Source organism: Giraffa tippelskirchi, chromosome 1 (assembly GCF_054371585.1).
Source record: "Giraffa tippelskirchi isolate mGirTip1 chromosome 1, T2T-mGirTip1v1.2.pri, whole genome shotgun sequence".
Taxonomy (NCBI): Eukaryota; Metazoa; Chordata; class Mammalia; order Artiodactyla; family Giraffidae; genus Giraffa; species Giraffa tippelskirchi.
This window is the reverse complement of record NC_137275.1, coordinates 66,497,040-66,515,514: the sequence shown is the minus strand read 5'-3', so window position 1 is coordinate 66,515,514 and position 18,475 is coordinate 66,497,040. Positions and strand designations below refer to the sequence as shown.

General features: G+C 37.0%; 1 protein-coding gene across 4 annotated transcripts in view; it reads right to left on the bottom strand.

Moving 5' to 3' along the window:
- The window catches only part of SEPSECS (Sep (O-phosphoserine) tRNA:Sec (selenocysteine) tRNA synthase), a 53,655-nt gene that overhangs the window by 16,068 nt on the left and 19,112 nt on the right, over positions 1-18,475 (bottom strand). For all 4 annotated transcript variants that reach the window (XM_081541403.1, XM_081541322.1, XM_081541232.1 and 1 more), the window contains 4 exons: positions 17,022-17,175; positions 12,250-12,352; positions 2,954-3,083; positions 2,737-2,828 (listed from right to left, as the gene is read on the bottom strand). In XM_081541403.1, the coding sequence (XP_081397529.1) occupies positions 2,737-2,828; positions 2,954-3,083; positions 12,250-12,352; positions 17,022-17,175 (479 nt within the window). The remainder of the gene's footprint in view (positions 1-2,736; positions 2,829-2,953; positions 3,084-12,249; positions 12,353-17,021; positions 17,176-18,475) is intronic.

Here is an 18,475-nt window from a genome sequence, read left to right as displayed (position 1 = left end):
ATCAGATCTAGTCCTTTAAATCTGTTTCTCACTTCTACTGTATAATTGTAAGGGATTTGATTAAGGTCATACCTGAATGGTCTAGTGGTTTTCCCTACTTTCTTCAATTTAAGTCTGAATTTGGCAACAAGGGGTTCATGATCTGAGCCACAGTCCACTCCCAGTCTTCTGCCCTAATTTCAGGCACTGGTTTTTTGCCTGAAATACTCTTTTCCATCATACACTTGAGGGAGTATACTCATTTGAACTTCTTCAAGTCAACTCCGAAGTCATGTTCTCAACGAGGCCTGCACTAACCACTGTATTTAAAAAATCAGTTCTCAACATCTCCCCCCTCACATCAACCCTAACCCCCCTTATTTTACTCTGTTCTTTTCCACAGTGCTTTCACCTTTATAATTTGTGTATTACACAAACTTTATAATTTAAATTTTATGTTATTTGTTTATTGCTGGTATCCTTCATACAAAATGTAAGCTCCATAAGAGCAGGTATCTTTTGTCTATCTTATTGGTTACTATATCAATATTATAGGCTTGACACACAGATATGCTCAACAGATACTTAGTAAATTATTTCCTCAATGAAACTTATGGTACACTCAAACTTCTCTACTATTTATTTCTATTTCATAGAAACACTGGTCCATACTTTAGACCATGCTATTTTAAATGAGCTTGTCACTGTTCAGATTGGGGGGAGGGTGGTCAAAACAGCTTAACAGGGGTGGAAATGGATATGAGATACCATGAAATTGAAGAGATCATCTTAAAAATTTCAAACTTAAAAAATACTTGATATAAATTACCCATATGACTTGTGCTAGATTACTAAATTACAGGCCAATTCCCATGATTATAATGCCCAAGGCCCAGAAAGCAGCTGTTTCATTTTAAGAAATATTCTATAATCTTTTAGAACTAGAAGTGGCCTGAGATATCAGTTCTTTCACAAATAAGGAAATAAAATTTGTGAGTTCAAGTACCTTTACCATAGTGAAACAACTAGGGAGAGGAGAGCTAAGCCTCACTGGTGTCTGATACGACTAAACTTTCTCATAAACAGGTGATGGTTTTCCTCAGTCAACACTCTCTATCTGTCTTAGGGGGAAGGAGCCTTGAAAGATTCTGCTGAGGTTTTCTCTCTCTACAACAAGATGATAATTTCTTGGAGTTCATCAAACTGGAGTTTTAGTCTAACCATCTAGAATTTCTTTTCAGGTCTATTGAGGCATAATTTATACACAGTAAAATTTCAGGTGTCCACTTTTGTGAATTTTGACAAACATACAGTCATGGAACTACTCCCACTATCAAGATACAAAACATTTCACTACCATTAATAATCCCCTCCCCAACCCAGGCCTCTAGCATCCACTGATCTCTTTTCTGTCCTGATATCTTTTTGCCTTTTACAAGATGGCATGTAAATAAAACCATACAATATGTAGCCTTTTGAGTCTGGCTTATTTCATTTAGCATAATGCATTTGAGAGTTATTATGCTGCTGCATATATCAGTAGTTGGTTCCTTTTTATTGTGGAGTGTGTATGTACCAGTTTGTTTATACTCCATATGATGGACATTTGAGTTGTTTCCAGGTTTCGGCAATTATGAATAAAATCACCATGAACATTCACATATAAGTTTTTGTCCACATACAAATTTTAATTTCTCTTGACTAAATAGGTAAGAGTGGGACATCTAGTTTTTGTGCTAAGTAAACAAGAAACTGCCAAAGTGTTATCAAAGTTGCTGATTAGTTTTTTATATTAGTTTTTGGTTTTTATATTAGTGATATCTCACTTTAATTTGTATTTCCCTAAAGACTGAGGTTGACCATCTTTTCCCATATCATGTAAATCTTAAGAGATGTCCTAACAATAAAAAGTAAGCAATTACTTTCCTATGGGTTGAATTAGTGGGAAGAAAGGGACTAGGAAAAAACAGGGCACAGAAAGTTTTAAATTTCTGTTAGATATTCATAAGGCTGTTTGTTGAGAGGATCTAACAGATGATATACATGAAAATATTTTAAAATACATAAATTAATATTATAAATCTTAGGGACTGTAACTGCTACTAAGTATTAGAAAGTTATAGATACAAAAACTATACCAGGCGCCTCTAGCCCTCCCAGATTGGAGATGAAGAAAACATCTTAGTCTGACCTGCCCTAGCAACACTGTCTCTGACTACAGTTTTGAAGCTGCCCTGAATTAAGCTAGCTTTTTTAGTGTTGAAGACAAAGTCCACTTTTCAAGCACAAATGTCACTTTTCATAATCAACATAATCAATGAGTTCAGCATTCCAATAATGGCAACAGATGGATTTATTACTTAGAATGAGAAGCTGGCCAACTTCTGACTTGTGTTTTTCCTCCTGCAAATGACATGTCACATCTAAACAAGTCTTCCAAAACTAAAAAGAAAAAACTTGTCCATCTGTCTTTTAAGAGCCTCTACCTATAAGTGATAAATGAATTAAATTTTACCGAACTAATAGAATCCCTGATACAAGACTTTCTCAAAACAAAAACAAAACCACTTTTCCAAGATTCCTCAGGATATCTAAATAGACAGGATAACAATGATTAATTGAAAACCAAATCAAAGTCAATCCTCTAGGACTGTGCTAGGTATCTATATCCCAAAGTGATAAACCAATAGAAACACCAATACTCTGGAGTACTGTTTTAGTCAAGGATATTATTTTATACCTACAGGGAAAGCTTACCTTTCTTTCTTTTAATAGCTTCTTGTAGCCATTTGATCCAAGTGATAATAAAGTAATAAGGACATCTAAAGAAGGTGAAGCTGAAGCTCTTCCTGAAATAAGGATGATATGTTACATTAGGGAGAAAAAGTTTTGTAAAGTAAGATTTATTACAGTAGCCTATATACAAACGGATTTTTGTTAGTTCCTTTTTCTGAAGAGCAACTGATTTATTTACCTGGATACATCTTGCTGATTTCTTGAATGAAGGAATCATTAAAGCCAGCAATTATAGCACCACCTACTGGAACCATAAAATTTTTGTCCAAGCTCTGAACGAAAGCATCTATTCTACCAACACGAGCTCCCTAGAACAGAATAACATGCAATATTACATTATTAGTTTCCAGAAGAAATGAGAGCAACTGCTATTAATAAATGCCATTAAAACAATGCACAGAAATAAAAACACAGATCAAATATTTTTATTTTCTTTATATAAACACCAGTAAAATATTTTTAAGTATTAAACGGAGTTTTTAAATGCTGCTCCTTATGACTGGAGGGCTTCCCTCATAGCTCAGTTGATAAAGAATCTGCCTGCAACGCAGGAGACCCCGGTTCAATTCCTGGGTCAGAAAGATCCCCTAGAGAAGGGATAGGCCACCCATCCCAGTATTCTTGTGGCTCAGCTGGTAAAGAATCCGCCTGCAGTGCGGGAGACCTGGGTTTGATCCCTGGGTTGGGAAGATCCCCTGGAGAAAGGAAAGGCTACCCACTCCAGTATTCTGGCCTGGAGAATTCCATGAACTGTACAGTCCACGGGGTCGCAAAGAGTCGGACACAACTTAGTGACTCTCACTTTCACTTCACATTCACTTATTATAACTGGAGGGCTTCCCTGGTGGCTCAGACAGTAAAGAAACCACCTGCAATGCAGGAGACCTGGGTTTGATCCTTGGGTCAGGAAGATCTGCTGAAGAAGGGAAAGGCATCCACTCCAGTATTCTTGCCTGGAGAATTCCATGGACAGAGGAGCCTGGCAGGCTACAGTCCACTGGGTCCCAAAGAGTCTGACATGACTGAGCGACTAACGTAACGCTTTATAAGTGGAAGAGCACTGTATAGTTACAAGCTGCTTTCACACATAAATCATTTAATCTTCACAGCAAGCTTGTGAGGAAGGCAGGGTTTCAGCATCAGTTCAGGTAGGCACTATACTGAAACAGAACTTTTCATCTTAACATTGGGTAAGAGAGAGTGAATTCCTCTCATACCTTTCGTATGATCTTCTATTTGACAATAAATGTCAACAGTGAGTCCAACAACTATTAAATAATTTTAAACACCGTCTGTAAAATCAAGAGTGGCAACTGTAACCTGATGGACTGGAGCCACCCACGTGGTTATAAGTTATATTTTAGGTACCTCCCTCTGACCCTTGGATAATCTACTACTTGTGACCACTTTAAGCCTGATAGCTCAGTTGGTAAAGAATCTGCCTGCAATGCAGGAGACCCCGGTTCTATTCTTGGGTCGGGAAGATCTGCTGAAGGGATAGGCTACCCACTCCAGTATTCTTGGGCTTCTCTTGTGGCTCAGCTGGTAAAGAATCCGCTTGTAATGTGGGAGACCTGGGCTCGATCCCTGGGTTGGGAAGATCCCCTGGAGAAGGCAAAGGCTACCCACTCCAGTATTCTGGCCTGGAGAATTCCATGGACTGTACAGTCCATGGGGACGCAAAGAGTCGGACACGAATGAGTGACTTTCACTTTCTGCTCCTACCACCACTTGGATAACAACAGAGAAAAGAAAGATTTTATTTTTAACATCAACTAATGGAATTTTTGGGGTATACTACTGGCAATGTTTCTACATAACTTCTGTTTCCTAATGTCATAATCTTAGATGACCCTATTCCATTGCAAATGAACTTCAAGTGAAAATTTCATATTCTGGGGAAAAACGGAATACTTGCTAGAAATGTAAAACTAAGTTCTAGTCCCATGCAACACAGTCCATGACCTTCTGCCTAATGTGTTTCAATTTTCTTCTCTTAAAAACTAAGATACTATCTAAATTTCAGCTAAGATAGTTTTTCTTCTTTATCTGTAGCCACAGATTTTCAATCTGTATTCACAATCTACATTCCTATTAATACTGTAACCACATTTGACCTTCATCTTCCCACTTTATATCCACATCCATATCTCAGAAAGAATAGAAGGAGCAGATAGGTAGCCTAATCTGAGAGACCAGATCCAGGCAATAGGGAGAAGCAGCAAAAGCAGAAAAAGGGCACAGACCACTCTGGAGGCTATCGCGTGTTTGTTTCAATCGTAACCTTCCCCGTCATTCTCCTTTCTAATTTCCTCATAAACTATGATCACAGAAAATCTCATCTTACCACAGGAAAACAGAGAGAAGCATACGAGACTAACTGAATAAATAACTGAAAATCATGTAAAGTCACTGAATAAATAACTGAAAACTATGCAAAGTAGTAGCACATAAAAATAAAATGGAACGGAGTTACCTTTTCATCAACATTTAAGTACTGCCCAAGACATCCCAAGAGAAATCTGAATCTAAATTGGGAGCAGGAGTACGAAGAGGGCAATCAGTCCACAAGACTTTGCTAGGATCTCTTCACTACTAAAACACAGAAAGCATCCAAGGGCAGCAAACCCTGTGGCAGGAAAACAAATAGGCTAGGAATGGTGTATAGATCTCGTTCTCCACACTAAGGTCTGAGGCTATTACCGAAGAGGAAAGAAAAACACTACAAGGCTAGAAGGGCTTAAACAGAATAGGAAACACAGGAGCACGTCCTATGAAGTAAACAGTGGCCACTTATCAGTTCATTCACTTACTCATTTATTCAGAGGACAAATATTGGGGCACCTATCACCTACTATCATACACTGCTCCAGGTCCTGGACAGAGCAGCAGTGAATAAAACAGATGATTGTTCATACAACAATTAAGGCTAGAATTTACGGAGAACTTACTATGCATCAGGCACTGTTCTAAGCACTCTACATTCTTAACTCATTTAACCTTTGCAATACCCCTCTGGGTAGATGTCACAATAATAGCTATTTTACAGATGAGAAAATTAAGACACAAAGAAATTAAAGTGATGTGCCCAAGGTCAGAAATGTAGTTCATAGCACAAGAAGTTAAAATGTCTTACTGAAAGTCACCCGGGGCTTCCCAGGTAGTTCGGTGGTAAAGAATCCATCTGCCAATGCAGGGGTCACAGGAGACGTGGGTTTGATCCCTGGATTGGGAAGATCCCCTGGACAGGAAATGGCAACCCACTCCAGTATTCTTGTCTGGAGAACCCCATGGAGAGAGGAGCCTGGAGGGCTACAGTCCATGGGGTCGCAGAGTCAGACTCGACTGAGCAACTGAGCACACACTGAAAGTCACCCTGGCAAAAACCTAGGTAAGTGGGATGAAGAACTCATGTTTAAAGAATTAAATAGTATCCTACAGCATTTTCATCTTTCCAGCAACTCACACAAAAAGTCTTGGGGGCCCTGAATCCTCATTTCCTCATTCCCTGCATCTGATTCATCAGCATACCCTATAAGATCGACTCTCAAAATACATCTGAATTGAACTGTTCCTTAACACCTTAACAGCTACCACCCTGGCCTAGGCCACCAACACATCTCACGTGGGCAGCTGCAACAACCTTCCATACTTGTCTTCCTACAGGCCGTTTCCCACAGTGCAGCTGGAACGATGGTTTAAAAAAGCAAGTCAGAGGATATTCTCCTGCTCAAAACCTTCCACTGGCTGATGATCATACCAAGAATAAAATCTCAAATCTTTACCACACCTCAAAATCTCTTTACCCTCACTGCTGCCCTCATTTGCCCTGGTCGAGCTATACTGGCCTCCTTGCTCTTCCTCACCCATTCCCAGCACACCCTGGCCTCAGTGTCTTGGTACTTACTGTTACTTTCTGCCTGGAATCTCTCCAGAGTACCACCCAACTCACTCTTTCATATCACTCAGGGCTCTGCTCAAATGGCAACCCACTCCAGTACTCTTGCCTGGAAAATCCCATGGATGGAGGAGCCTGGTAGGCTGCAGTCCAGGGGGTCGCTAAGAGTCGGGCACGGCTGAGAGACTTCACTTTCACTTTTCACTTTCCTGCATTGGAGAAGGAAATGGCAACCCACTCCAGTGTTCTTGCCTGGAGAATCCCAGGGACAGCGGTGCCTAGTGGGCTGCTGTCTATAGGGTTGCACAGAGTCGGACACGACTGAAGTGACTTAGCAGCAGCAGCAGGGCTCTGCTCAAATGTTACTTCTCAGAGAGGACTTCCTGGATCACTCCATCTGACACCCCTCCCCTCAAACGCTAGAGCATTTATGAAGACCTGTCATCCTTATTGCTTACTGTCTGCTTTCACTCCATGAAGATGAAGACTGTTAGATATACTACTGCATCCCCAGTGCCTACCCTGGTGCCTGGCATATCTGTGGGAATCCTGCAAATATCTGTTGAATGAATTGACAGGTCTATGAATAAGTAGTGTAACACCTACTTCTCTCGAATTCTCAATAAACACACTCACTGCTTCCCACACTTTGGGAGCTTAACAATCCATTCTAACTCTAAAATTTAAATTAATTCTACATAATTTTGTGACTCCACTACAACCTTATCTATTAATGTGTCCTCACACTCATATTCTATGAGTCTCCTAAGTTAGTCAGTTTAATATATATCAGAACTATACGTTTGGCATAGTTAATTTCCTGGGGACCATATATGCATATCAGAACGCACAGTATGCTCAGCATTGTCATTCTGGGGTACTGCCCTTAAAAAAAAAAAAGAATTCAGCAACATTTTAGTTATACCTCTTTCTTCCCTGATTGCTTGATTATTGCAATACTATCCTCTCAAGAAAGCTTTGCAGTTTTACTACTTTGTTTTTAGAGGAAAATAAGGGCTTTGGAGTCACATATAACTAGATTGGCCATTTTGCAGCTTGGCACCTTAGGCAAGTCACTTAATAGCTCTGAGTATGTTTCTTCATTTGAGGAACAGAAACAATAAGAAGTATACCTTAAACTGTTAGAATTTAATAAACTTTAAAAGTCTAGCAGGATGCCTGACACATGGTGTGTACTGAGTAAATGGCATGTATAATGAATAAAAACTACTACTGAAATAAAGTTAATTTTAATTTTTTAGAATGTCATGAAACAACTAGCACCAATAAGACCCAAATATTTATTTGGTTGAAAGCAACAGGGACACCACCTCTTTTTGTAAGGGTCAATGTTCATGTATGGTTTTTTGTTTTTTTAAAGAACTATCAGTTCTAGAAGGTAACACAATATCTGCAACAATACAACAGCTACCTCATAAAAATTCATTCACCATCTTATAATGTTATTTTCTGGTTAAAATTTTAGTAAAACCACCTCACAAATGAAGAGAAGTGATGTCTATTCGTGATGTATAACCCCATGGGAAGTTTTCATGGTCTTAATTTCTTCAATTACACCATCAAATTTTCTAGTATTCAAAAATATGTCATGAGCATTGCTGGGTTAAGTATGTAACATTTGGATAAATGTTAAGGAACCATTAAACTGATTATTATGAAAACTTCATAGGCATGTGGAGAGTATAGAAACACAAAGTTAATATTTAAATTTAAAAATTAAATATTTTTACTAAATTTGAAAACGTTAATACGAAGTATACATAATAGCTATAACCATATATGTATTTTAAAAAAGAGAGAAAAAGGATACAGAAATTACTAACTGTGATCTTTGACTCCTTTCTCATTTTTCTAAACTTTTAGGAATGCTAGTATATTTAACTTTTAAGAGAACTGAGGCTGTTAAAAATTAAAGAGGAAGAGAGAGGAAAAGGGGGACAGGGAGATGGAATAAAAATGAATTACTGAAAACATATTTTTTTCAAGATTTCCTCTGCCACCATCCAAATTAGATATACTCTAAACTAAAATTGTGATGAAGGCTTAAAAAGTTAAGGAGTTATGGAAAAGGGTATCAAGGAAACAGTAAATGATTTTCCACAAAGATTTTAAAAAACCTGGCATACCACTCCACCTCTGGACCTCTTTTGTTATGCAAGCTAATTTATTTCTTTATTGATTAAGCTAATTTGGGTTGGGTTTCTGTTACCTGCAGTCAATTACATCTTAACTGGTACAACCTTTGAGTAAAGAAATTAAGAAAATTGGCTAATACTATCATATAAACCATATTTATATCAGAGATAATACTAGTACACTCAAAAGAATAAAAAAGAAAACAAAAAAATTTATGAGATAGGACCTACAGAACTAAGAAGCATTGACCACCACGTGGGAGAAGATCACAGATAATCTGTGAGCAACTCTTAACCACATAACACAAATTACACGTGTGTCAAAACTGACTATTTGATTTACATCATTATGCACACAAATCATAAAACTCGTATCATACCTAAATAATATCTATCGATATACTAATATAGCATGAATAATCACTGCAAGTAAATATAATTCAATTTGGAGTAATCAGTTATTGAGTGTCAATTATATACCAGGTTCTGTCCCAAGTACTGAGGACATAACAGTGAACAAAGTCCTTTCCCTAATAGAAAACAGTCCTTTTCCTATCTGCCAACTCCACAGTTATATGCTAGGATAAATACCCAACATTTTATGAATACTATAACCAAGTACATTAGAAAAATGAGAACACTGGTAATGGAACATTTTGAGAAAGTTAAATACAATAAGCTACTGAATTTTTTTTTTCAAGAAAAACAGATTTTTTTTTTTTTTTAATTGAGGTATAGTTGCTTTACAATGTTGTGTTCAGTTCAGTTCAGTTCAGTCACTCAGTCATGTCCAATTCTTTGCGACTGCACCACGCCAGGCTTCCCTGTCCAACACCAACTCCCGGAGCCTATTCAAACTCATGTCCATTGAGTCGGTGATGCCATCCAACCATCTCATCCTCTGTCATTCCCTTCTCCTCCCGCCTTCAATTTTTCCCAGCATCAGGGTCTTTTCCAATGAGTCAGTTCTTCACATTAGGTGGACAAAGTATTGGATTTTCAGCTTCAGCATCAGTCCTTCCAATGAATATTCAGGATTGATCTCCTTTAGGATGGACTGGTTGGATTCCCTTGCAGTCCAAGGGACTCTCAAGAGTCTTCTCCAACACCACAGTTCAAAAGCATCAATTCCTCGGCACTCAGCTTTCTTTATAGTCCAACTCTCACATCCATACATGGCTACTGGAAAAACCATAGCTTTGACTAGATGGACCTTGGTTGCCAAAGTAATGTCTCTGCTTTTTAAAATGCTGTCTAGGTTGGTCATAACTTTTCTTCCAAGGAGCAAGCGTCTTTTAATTTCATGGCTGCAGTCATCATCTGCAGTGATTTTGGAGCCCCCAAAAACAGTCTGCCACTGTTTCCACTGTTTCCCCATCTATCTGCCATGAAGTGATGGGACCGGATGCCATGATCTTAGTTTTCTGAATGTTGAGCTTTAAGCCAACATTTTCACTCTACTCTTTCATTTTCATCAAGAGGCTCTTTAGTTCTTCTTCACTTTCTACCATAAGGATTGTGTAATCTGCATATCTGAGGTTATGGATATTTCTCCCAGCAATCTTGATTCTAGCTTGTGCTTCATTCAGTCTAGCATTTTGCATGATGTACTCTGCATATAAGCTAAATAAGCAGGGTGACAAGATACAGCCTTGATGTACTCCTTTTCCGATTTGAAACCAGTCTGTTCTTCCATGTTCAGTTCTAACTGTTGCTTCTTGACCTGCATACAGATTTCTCAGGAGGCAGGTCAGGTGGTCTGGTATTCCCATCTCTTTCAGAGTTTTTCACAGTTTTCTGTGATCCACACAGTCAAAGGCTTTGGCATAGTCAATAAAGCAGAAATAGATGTTTTTCTGGAACTCTCTTGCTTTTTCGATGATCCAGCAGATGTTGGCAATTTGATCTCTGGTTCTTCTGCCTTTCCTAAAACCAGCTTGAACATCTGCAAGTTCACTGTTCATATACTGTTGAAGTTTGGCTTGGAAAATTTTGAGCATTACTTCACTAGCGTGTTGAGAGGAGTGCAACTGTGTGGTAGTTTGAGCATTCTTTGGCATTGCCTTTCTTTGGGATTGGAATGAAAAGTGACCTTTTCCAGTCCTGTGGCCACTGCTGAGATTTCCAAATTTGCTGGCATATTGAGTGCAACATTTTCACAGCATCATCTTTCAGGACTTGAAATAGCTCAACCGGAATTCCATCACCTCCACTAGCTTTGTTCGTAGAGATGCTTCCTAAGGCCCGATTGACTTCACATTACAGGATGTCTGGCTCTAGGTGAGTGATCAAACCATTGTGATTATCTGGGTCATGAAAATCTTTTTTGCATAGTTCTTCTGTGTATTCTTGCCACCTATTCTTAATATCTTCTGCTTCTGTTAGGTCCACATCATTTCTGTCCTTTATTGTGCCTATTTCTGCATGAAATGTTCCCTTGGTATCTCAAATTTTCTTGAAGAGATCTCTAGTCTTTCCCATTCTATTGTTTTCCTCTATTTCTTTGCATTTATCGCTGAGGAAGGCTTTATCTCTCCTTGCTATTCTTTCAACTCTGCATTCAAATGGGTATATCTTTGCTTTTCTCCTTTGCCTTTCACTTCTCTTCTTTTCACAGCTATTTGTAAGGCCTCCTCAGACAACCATTTTGCCTTTTTGCATTTCTTTTTCTTGGGGATGGTCTTGATCCCTGCCTCCTGTACAATGTCACCTCCATCTATAGTTCTTCAGGCATTCTATCAGATTTAATCCCTTGAATCTATTTGTCACTTCTACTGTATAATCGTTAAGGGATTTAATGTAGGTCACACCTGAATGGTCTAGTGGTTTTCCCTACTTTCTTCAATTAAAGTCTGAATTTTGCAATGTGTTCCTGATCTGAGCCCAAGTCAGCTCCGTCTTGTTTTTGCTGACTGTATAGAGCTTCTCCCTCTTTGACTGCAAAGAATATTATCAATCTGATTCGGTATTGACCATCTGGTGAAGTCCGATGTTGCGTGTTAGTTTCTGCTGTACAATGAAGTGAACTGGTACATACAGCCCCTTCCTCTTGGACCTCCCTCCTACCACCCACCTTGGGTAGGATGAACTGGGAGACTAGGACAGATAAATACACGCTACCAACTACCATGTGTAAAGTAGATAGCTGCTGGGAACCTACCTGCTCTATAGCAAAGGGAGCTCAGCTCGCTGCTCTGTGGTGACATACTTTTATATCCGTTCTAACCACAGCTATAGTCCAATGCCACTAGTAAAGAATAATGACTTTTACTAGTGACTACTGGATGCAAATTCTTAATGCGCCATAAAAACGAAGATGCTAAACTGTCTTTCTATATTAGGTTGTAAGAAAAACAAAGTAATAATCCCAAATACGTTAAAATCCATTTTTTCTTGACCTATCTTTTGAAGCTCTCTTACCTGCTGAATGAGGTGCATGCACTTTGAAGATTGCACTCCATAAGCATTGTTGACTATATGTGGAATGCTGTAATTAGCACAAATCACAGCCAGTTCTTCTAACCTATAAACATAATCAATAGAAAGACATATTCATCCTCTGCCTTAATAAACTACAAGAAAAGTTTTAAAATTTAAGTTATCCGTATGGCAACCCACTCCAGCATTCTTCCCTGGGAAATCCCATGGACAGAGGAGCCTGTGAGCTATATTTCATGGGGTCACAAAAGAGTCAGACACAACTTAGTGACTAAACAGCAAAAAAGTATACTAGGGAAAAAAATGACAAACTGAAATTTTTACAGCAGTATTTCAGCATATAATTTGGCACCTTGAAATACATAGTAGGTACTTAGGGATAAGCCTGGAAAAGCTTTTAAATTAATGTTACCAATAAAAATAAGAAAACAAATGTTTAGAAAAATCTATATAGATGGTAGCTTCTAAATCACTTGAAAATTTTCTATATAAAAAGCAAGAAGCAGATTATTTACAAACTTCTTACAAAGTTGATATGCTCATTTTTAAATGCTTTTAGTTGCTTATCATTCCAAAGCTAATATCTGCAAAATAATTAGCATATTTTGAAATCCTAAGAAGTTTCTATGAAGCATCTCATAAAGTAAAAAATACATTTTCAAATAGACTTTAATGTATTAAAAAATACAGAACATTAAACTACTTGAGTACCAAAATACCGTTTTCCAACAACTTAGATACTAAAGAATCTTTTAAATAGCTGCTGGTTTAAAATTCACTCTTACTTTTTCATTTGACACTTCTTATATTAAGACAATCTGAGAGTCTAACTTTATGCAAAGTAAGGTAACAAATTTCAATTAGAGTGTAATAAATGATGCTCTTTTGTAAAACTAAATACTACTTGTGACTGAGGTCATCTCTAACAGAAATGTCTTCATGCTATGAAGCTAAAACAAAATCCTATGGCTTGATAAAAATTATTAAAAAATGCCCTCTACAATATAAAAATCTAAAAGCAAAGCATGTTAAAAGAATAAAAAGTCTTTCCCACAAGAATGTATTACAAGTATATAATAGCTTAATTATCTATTTATCCATAGCACATTTTCCTTTTACAGTAGATGTACATTAATATGTTTTTAAACTACAAATAGAAATAACATTATTCAACTGTTAGAAGTTTTCAATTTACTTCCCTAAAGTTTTGTTTTACGAATTAAAAACTCATTTTATCACTCATTTTCATAAACCTCACAAATCAAGGCAGAAAACTAATCAGATGTTGTTTTTAACAAAAATAGACCTTCTGGAATATACAGAAGTATTTTCTTCATAAATGACACTTTCACATGTTTGTGTTCTAATGAAAGTATTTCTTAATAATGGAACAAACTTCTTTGAGAATAAAGCATTATAATAACAAAGTACTTTAAAAAAAATGACTTGTGAGTAGTTTTAAATATTCTGAATTGATCAAATTGCTAATATTTACAATGTGTATTAAAAAGGCAAGGAGAAATAGATAAAATATTTTCCATGTAAATCAGTTTGTATTCTAACTTAGAATCCAATTTGTCAATTTAAGAAATGATACTTTTTAAAAACATTTTCTTTGACTGATTTTGCCCCACAATACTCTGTCCAATTAATTAATAAAGACAATATATACATTCAAATTAAAACTATAAAGTAATTAAACTTAATGTAAAGAAATCAAAATGCATTTTTAAATTTAATAAAATCAGAAACTCAAACATATTACTAATAACTGAGCATCATCATTTTCCTAAAGTTCACTCTAATCAGGAACATTCATTATATAACACCACTAAACAGTAGCATTTAACATGAGAATAAACATGAGAATTCTGACTGGAAAAAAAAAAAATCTGACTTTTTCTAAAGGATAATACACATAAAATCTACTTATCCCATACCAGGCAATAAAGTTATTCAAAATGATACAGATGGCCAATAGGCACATGAAAAGATGCTCAACATCACTAATTATTAGAGAGATGCAAATCAAAACTTCAATGAGCTTATCACCTCACAACACTCAGAATAGCCATCATTAAAACAATCTACAAATAATAAGTGCTGGAGAGGGTGTGGAGAAAAGGAAACCCTCCTACATTGTTTGCGGGAATGTAAACTGATGCAGCCACTATGGAAAAAGAGTATGGAGATTCCTTAAAAAAACTAAAAATAGAGTTGCCATAGGATCCAGCATTCCCACTTCTGGACATACATGCAGACAAAACTCTTAATTCAAACAAATACATGCATACCTATACTCGTAACGAGGGCTTCCCCAGGTGGCACTAATGGTAAAGAATCTGCCTGCCAATGCAGGAGACATAGGTTCAGTGTCTGAGGTGGGAAGATCCCCTGGAGTGGGAAATGACACCCACTCTAGTCTTCTTGCCCGGATAATCCCATGGACAGAGGAGCCTGGCAGACTACAGTCCATGGGGCTGCAAAGATTCAGACACGGTTGAGTGACTGAGCTATATTCATAATGGCACTATTTACAATAGCCAAAACATGGAAGCAATCTGAATGTCTACCTATAGGTGAATGGATAAAGATGTGGCCTATATATACGATGGAATACTACTCAGCCATAAAAAAGAAAAAATAACACCAATTGCAGCAACATAGACTGACCTAGAGATTACCATACTAAGTTAAGCAAATCAGGGAAAGAAAATTACAATTTGATATCACTTATATGCAGAATTTAAAATATGATACAAATGAACAAACTTACAAAACAGAAACAGACTCACAGACACAGAGAACAAACTTATGATTACCAAAAGGGAAAGGGGGTGGGGGAAGCATAAATCAGGAGTTTGGAATCAGCAGATACAAACTACTATATGTAAAATAGATAAACCACAAGGTCATACTGTATAGCACAGGGAGCTATATTCAATATGCTTTAATAAACCCTAATGGAAAAGATATCAAAAACAAATATGCATATTGTTTTTATATGTATATGTATAACTGAATCACTTTTCTGTACACCAGAAACTAACACAACACTGCAAATCAACCATATGTCAATTTAAAAAAAAAAGTCAAAATGAAACAAAAACAAAAATATCCTCAAGGATAATCTATAATAATACAAATATCCATATGCTGTTTTTAGAAATGTAATTTATTTCCATCACATTAAAATTTTTCTAGATAGCAAAATCATCAATGAAGAAAGAATAAAGATGTTTATTTAATATTTCAATACAAATTTAAAATTTGATAAGTAATGAATAAACAACTCAAGCATATGTAACATAATCTGAAAACAGAACTCAAGCTCATGAATGAAGCAAGTGTCTTAAAAAGTGTCTTAAAATCTGCTTACAAAGAAAGCTAACATGCATTCATTACTGTCAAATCATGTGACTCCATGAACTAAAATCAAGGTATAACTTGATGCTATGAAAATAGCATGTCAAAATAGCAGTCAATGTAGTTTTTACAAATTATTAGTACTTCTGTTCAAAATGTTAAAATGAAACAAACAGTTGCTGTCAAAACTAGAAATACATATTACTATACCTAGGCCTCCTACATTTTCAGAGCAAAAACTTGTGGCCATCCTTTAGTAAAGGAAACAGTTGCCATTTTTAAACATTTGCATTTTCTCAAAATGCAAGGATAATTATATATCTAACTGTATATCTGGGTTAGTCTTCCAATTTAAAAAAGAAAAATCAAAGGACAATGCTGCTGCTGCTGCTAAGTCGCTTCAGTCGTGTCCGACTCTGTGCGACCCCACTGATGGAAGCCCACCAGGCTCCCCTGTCCCTGGGATTCTCCAGGCAAGAACACTGGAGTGGGTTGCCATTTCCTTCTCCAGTGCATGAAAGGGAAAAGTGAAAGTGAAGTCGCTCAGTTGTGTCCAACTCTTAGCGACCCCATGGACTGTAGCCTACCAGGCTCCTCCGTCCATGGGATTTTCCAGGCAAGAGTACTGGAGTGGGGTGCCATTGCCTTCTCCGCAAAGGACAATGCTGCTGCTGCTGCTGCTAAGTCGCTTCAGTCGTGTTCGACTCTGTGCGATCCCATGGACGGCAGCTCAGCAGGCTCCGCCGTCCCTAGGATTCTCCAGGCAAGAATACTGGAGTGGGTTGCCATTTCCTTCTCCAGTGCAGGAAAGGGAAAAGTGAAAGTGAAGTTGCTCAGTCGTGTCCAACTCGTAGCGACCCCATGGACTATAGCCTACCAGGCTCCTCCATCCATGGGACTCTCCAGGCAAGAGTACTGGAGTGGGGTGCCATTGCCTTCTCCGGCAAAGGACAATAAATAATCCTAAAATTTTCTCTTTAAAATCTGTTATTATAATACTGATAGTTTCTATATATGAAAACTAACTGTAAGATCAAATAAGTGGAGATGGCAATAAAAACAAATATGTAAATCCAAAATTTAGCTTAGAAACTTCTATTAAATAATGACAAAAAAAGATGCTAGATGTCCAGAAACATAAAGAAGAGCAAGAAAATAGAGATGCTCTGCATCTATTCAGGTGATAAAACAGGTCTCCACTTGGTACTAGTTGCTTTTCCTTCTTCTATATCATATATTTTTATTTTCTGAAGCCATTATGTTGTTTCTTCAACAGTCCATTCAAGTAGCATTAACTGACAAATGTTACTTAGACATCTCTCAGAATTAGTATAAGCGCATTTTAAACACTGATGAACACTGAAGGACAATATTCACAAATCATTTACCTATCAGGCACCCTTGGAGCAAAACAGGATGTGGTAGAATGAACACACAGAACGTGATCAGGCCCAAGTTCCTGGACTTTAGCCTCCACTGCTTTCAGGTCTGTGCGTAGCTCGTCACCTTCTAAAATGTTCTCTATCACCACAGGCTCAAAACCTAACCAAGTCAACCAGAAACCAAAATGTTAGAATAAGAGGAGATCCTGGACTCTAGAAAGCAGTCCTATTCTATGCAGAACTCTTAAATATTTATTTTGGTCAATGGACCCTTCTCTACTAAAAAGACCTGGCTTAATATTGGCATGAGGCAAAGGCAGGTCAAAACAATGTGAAGGACAATTGGGGTCACAAATCTATTTAATATTTTGATTTGACAAGAAAGACTAATTCTGGGAAAACAAACGTTGAATAGATGCCTAGGAAAGTAATAACACAGTCACTGATGACAAAAGAGGTCACTGAGCCCTGTTCAATTTCAGTCCACAGAAAAGTAAATCTACTCAATCTCTGGCAACACAAGTTTTATTTTAAAGTTCACTTTATTTCAGAGATGAACAAAAATAATATAATTCAAGTATTGGAACAAATCACAATCATGCACTTAATGTTTTACCTCTAATGAAAAATAAAACACATTTTAGGAGACCCATCTCACAGCTTATAAGAGCCTTCTATAATTTAAATATAAAAATTGTTTTGCACATAAAGTTATTATGTACTCACATCTTAAGTCTTCCCAAATACCAGATCTAGCAGTAGGCTAGATTCATGGATTTAAAAGCTATAAGGGATTTAGAAACCATTTAGCTCAACTTACTCATTTCAAAGATAAGGGAGCCAAAGTTTAGGAAGATTAAGTGGTTTCCCCAAGGTCACACAGCAATTTAAAGCAAAGTTAAGTGCAAGTAGTTTTCATTTCTGTTTTAGAATCCACAAGTTGTCTGCATTCTACCTACAGAAATATAAAACTTCAGCCACTATAAAATCATCAATTCACATATGCTGGTCCACAGAAGTCTAGATTGCATATCTAAACAGCTATTAAAACAAAACTTTACTTAAATAAATAACATCCTAAGGACAGCTAATTTTCTATTCTCAAATTCTCTAGATTCAACCCTATTTTTGCTTTCAAACAACTACAATGCAAGTTTGTGTTGTTTTTCTACGAATACAACCATCTGGCTTCCTAAGAATATAATGTAGTCCAAATCATAACACCTTTTGGAAAAAGTTTGCAATTTTTCAATATATCAATTTTTCTCTAAGTTTGGTTATCAGGTTTTTGGTTAATAGTTTGCAAATTAACAGACTTAACAGATTCATGCCACTTAAAAGTCTATTTCTACTATATGACCTTATTATGAATCCCTTTACCTGAGTTTCTTTAGAATTATTTATGCAGCTTAATTACAGTCCAATACTGTTCATTTCATACAACAGACTGAGGTCATTCA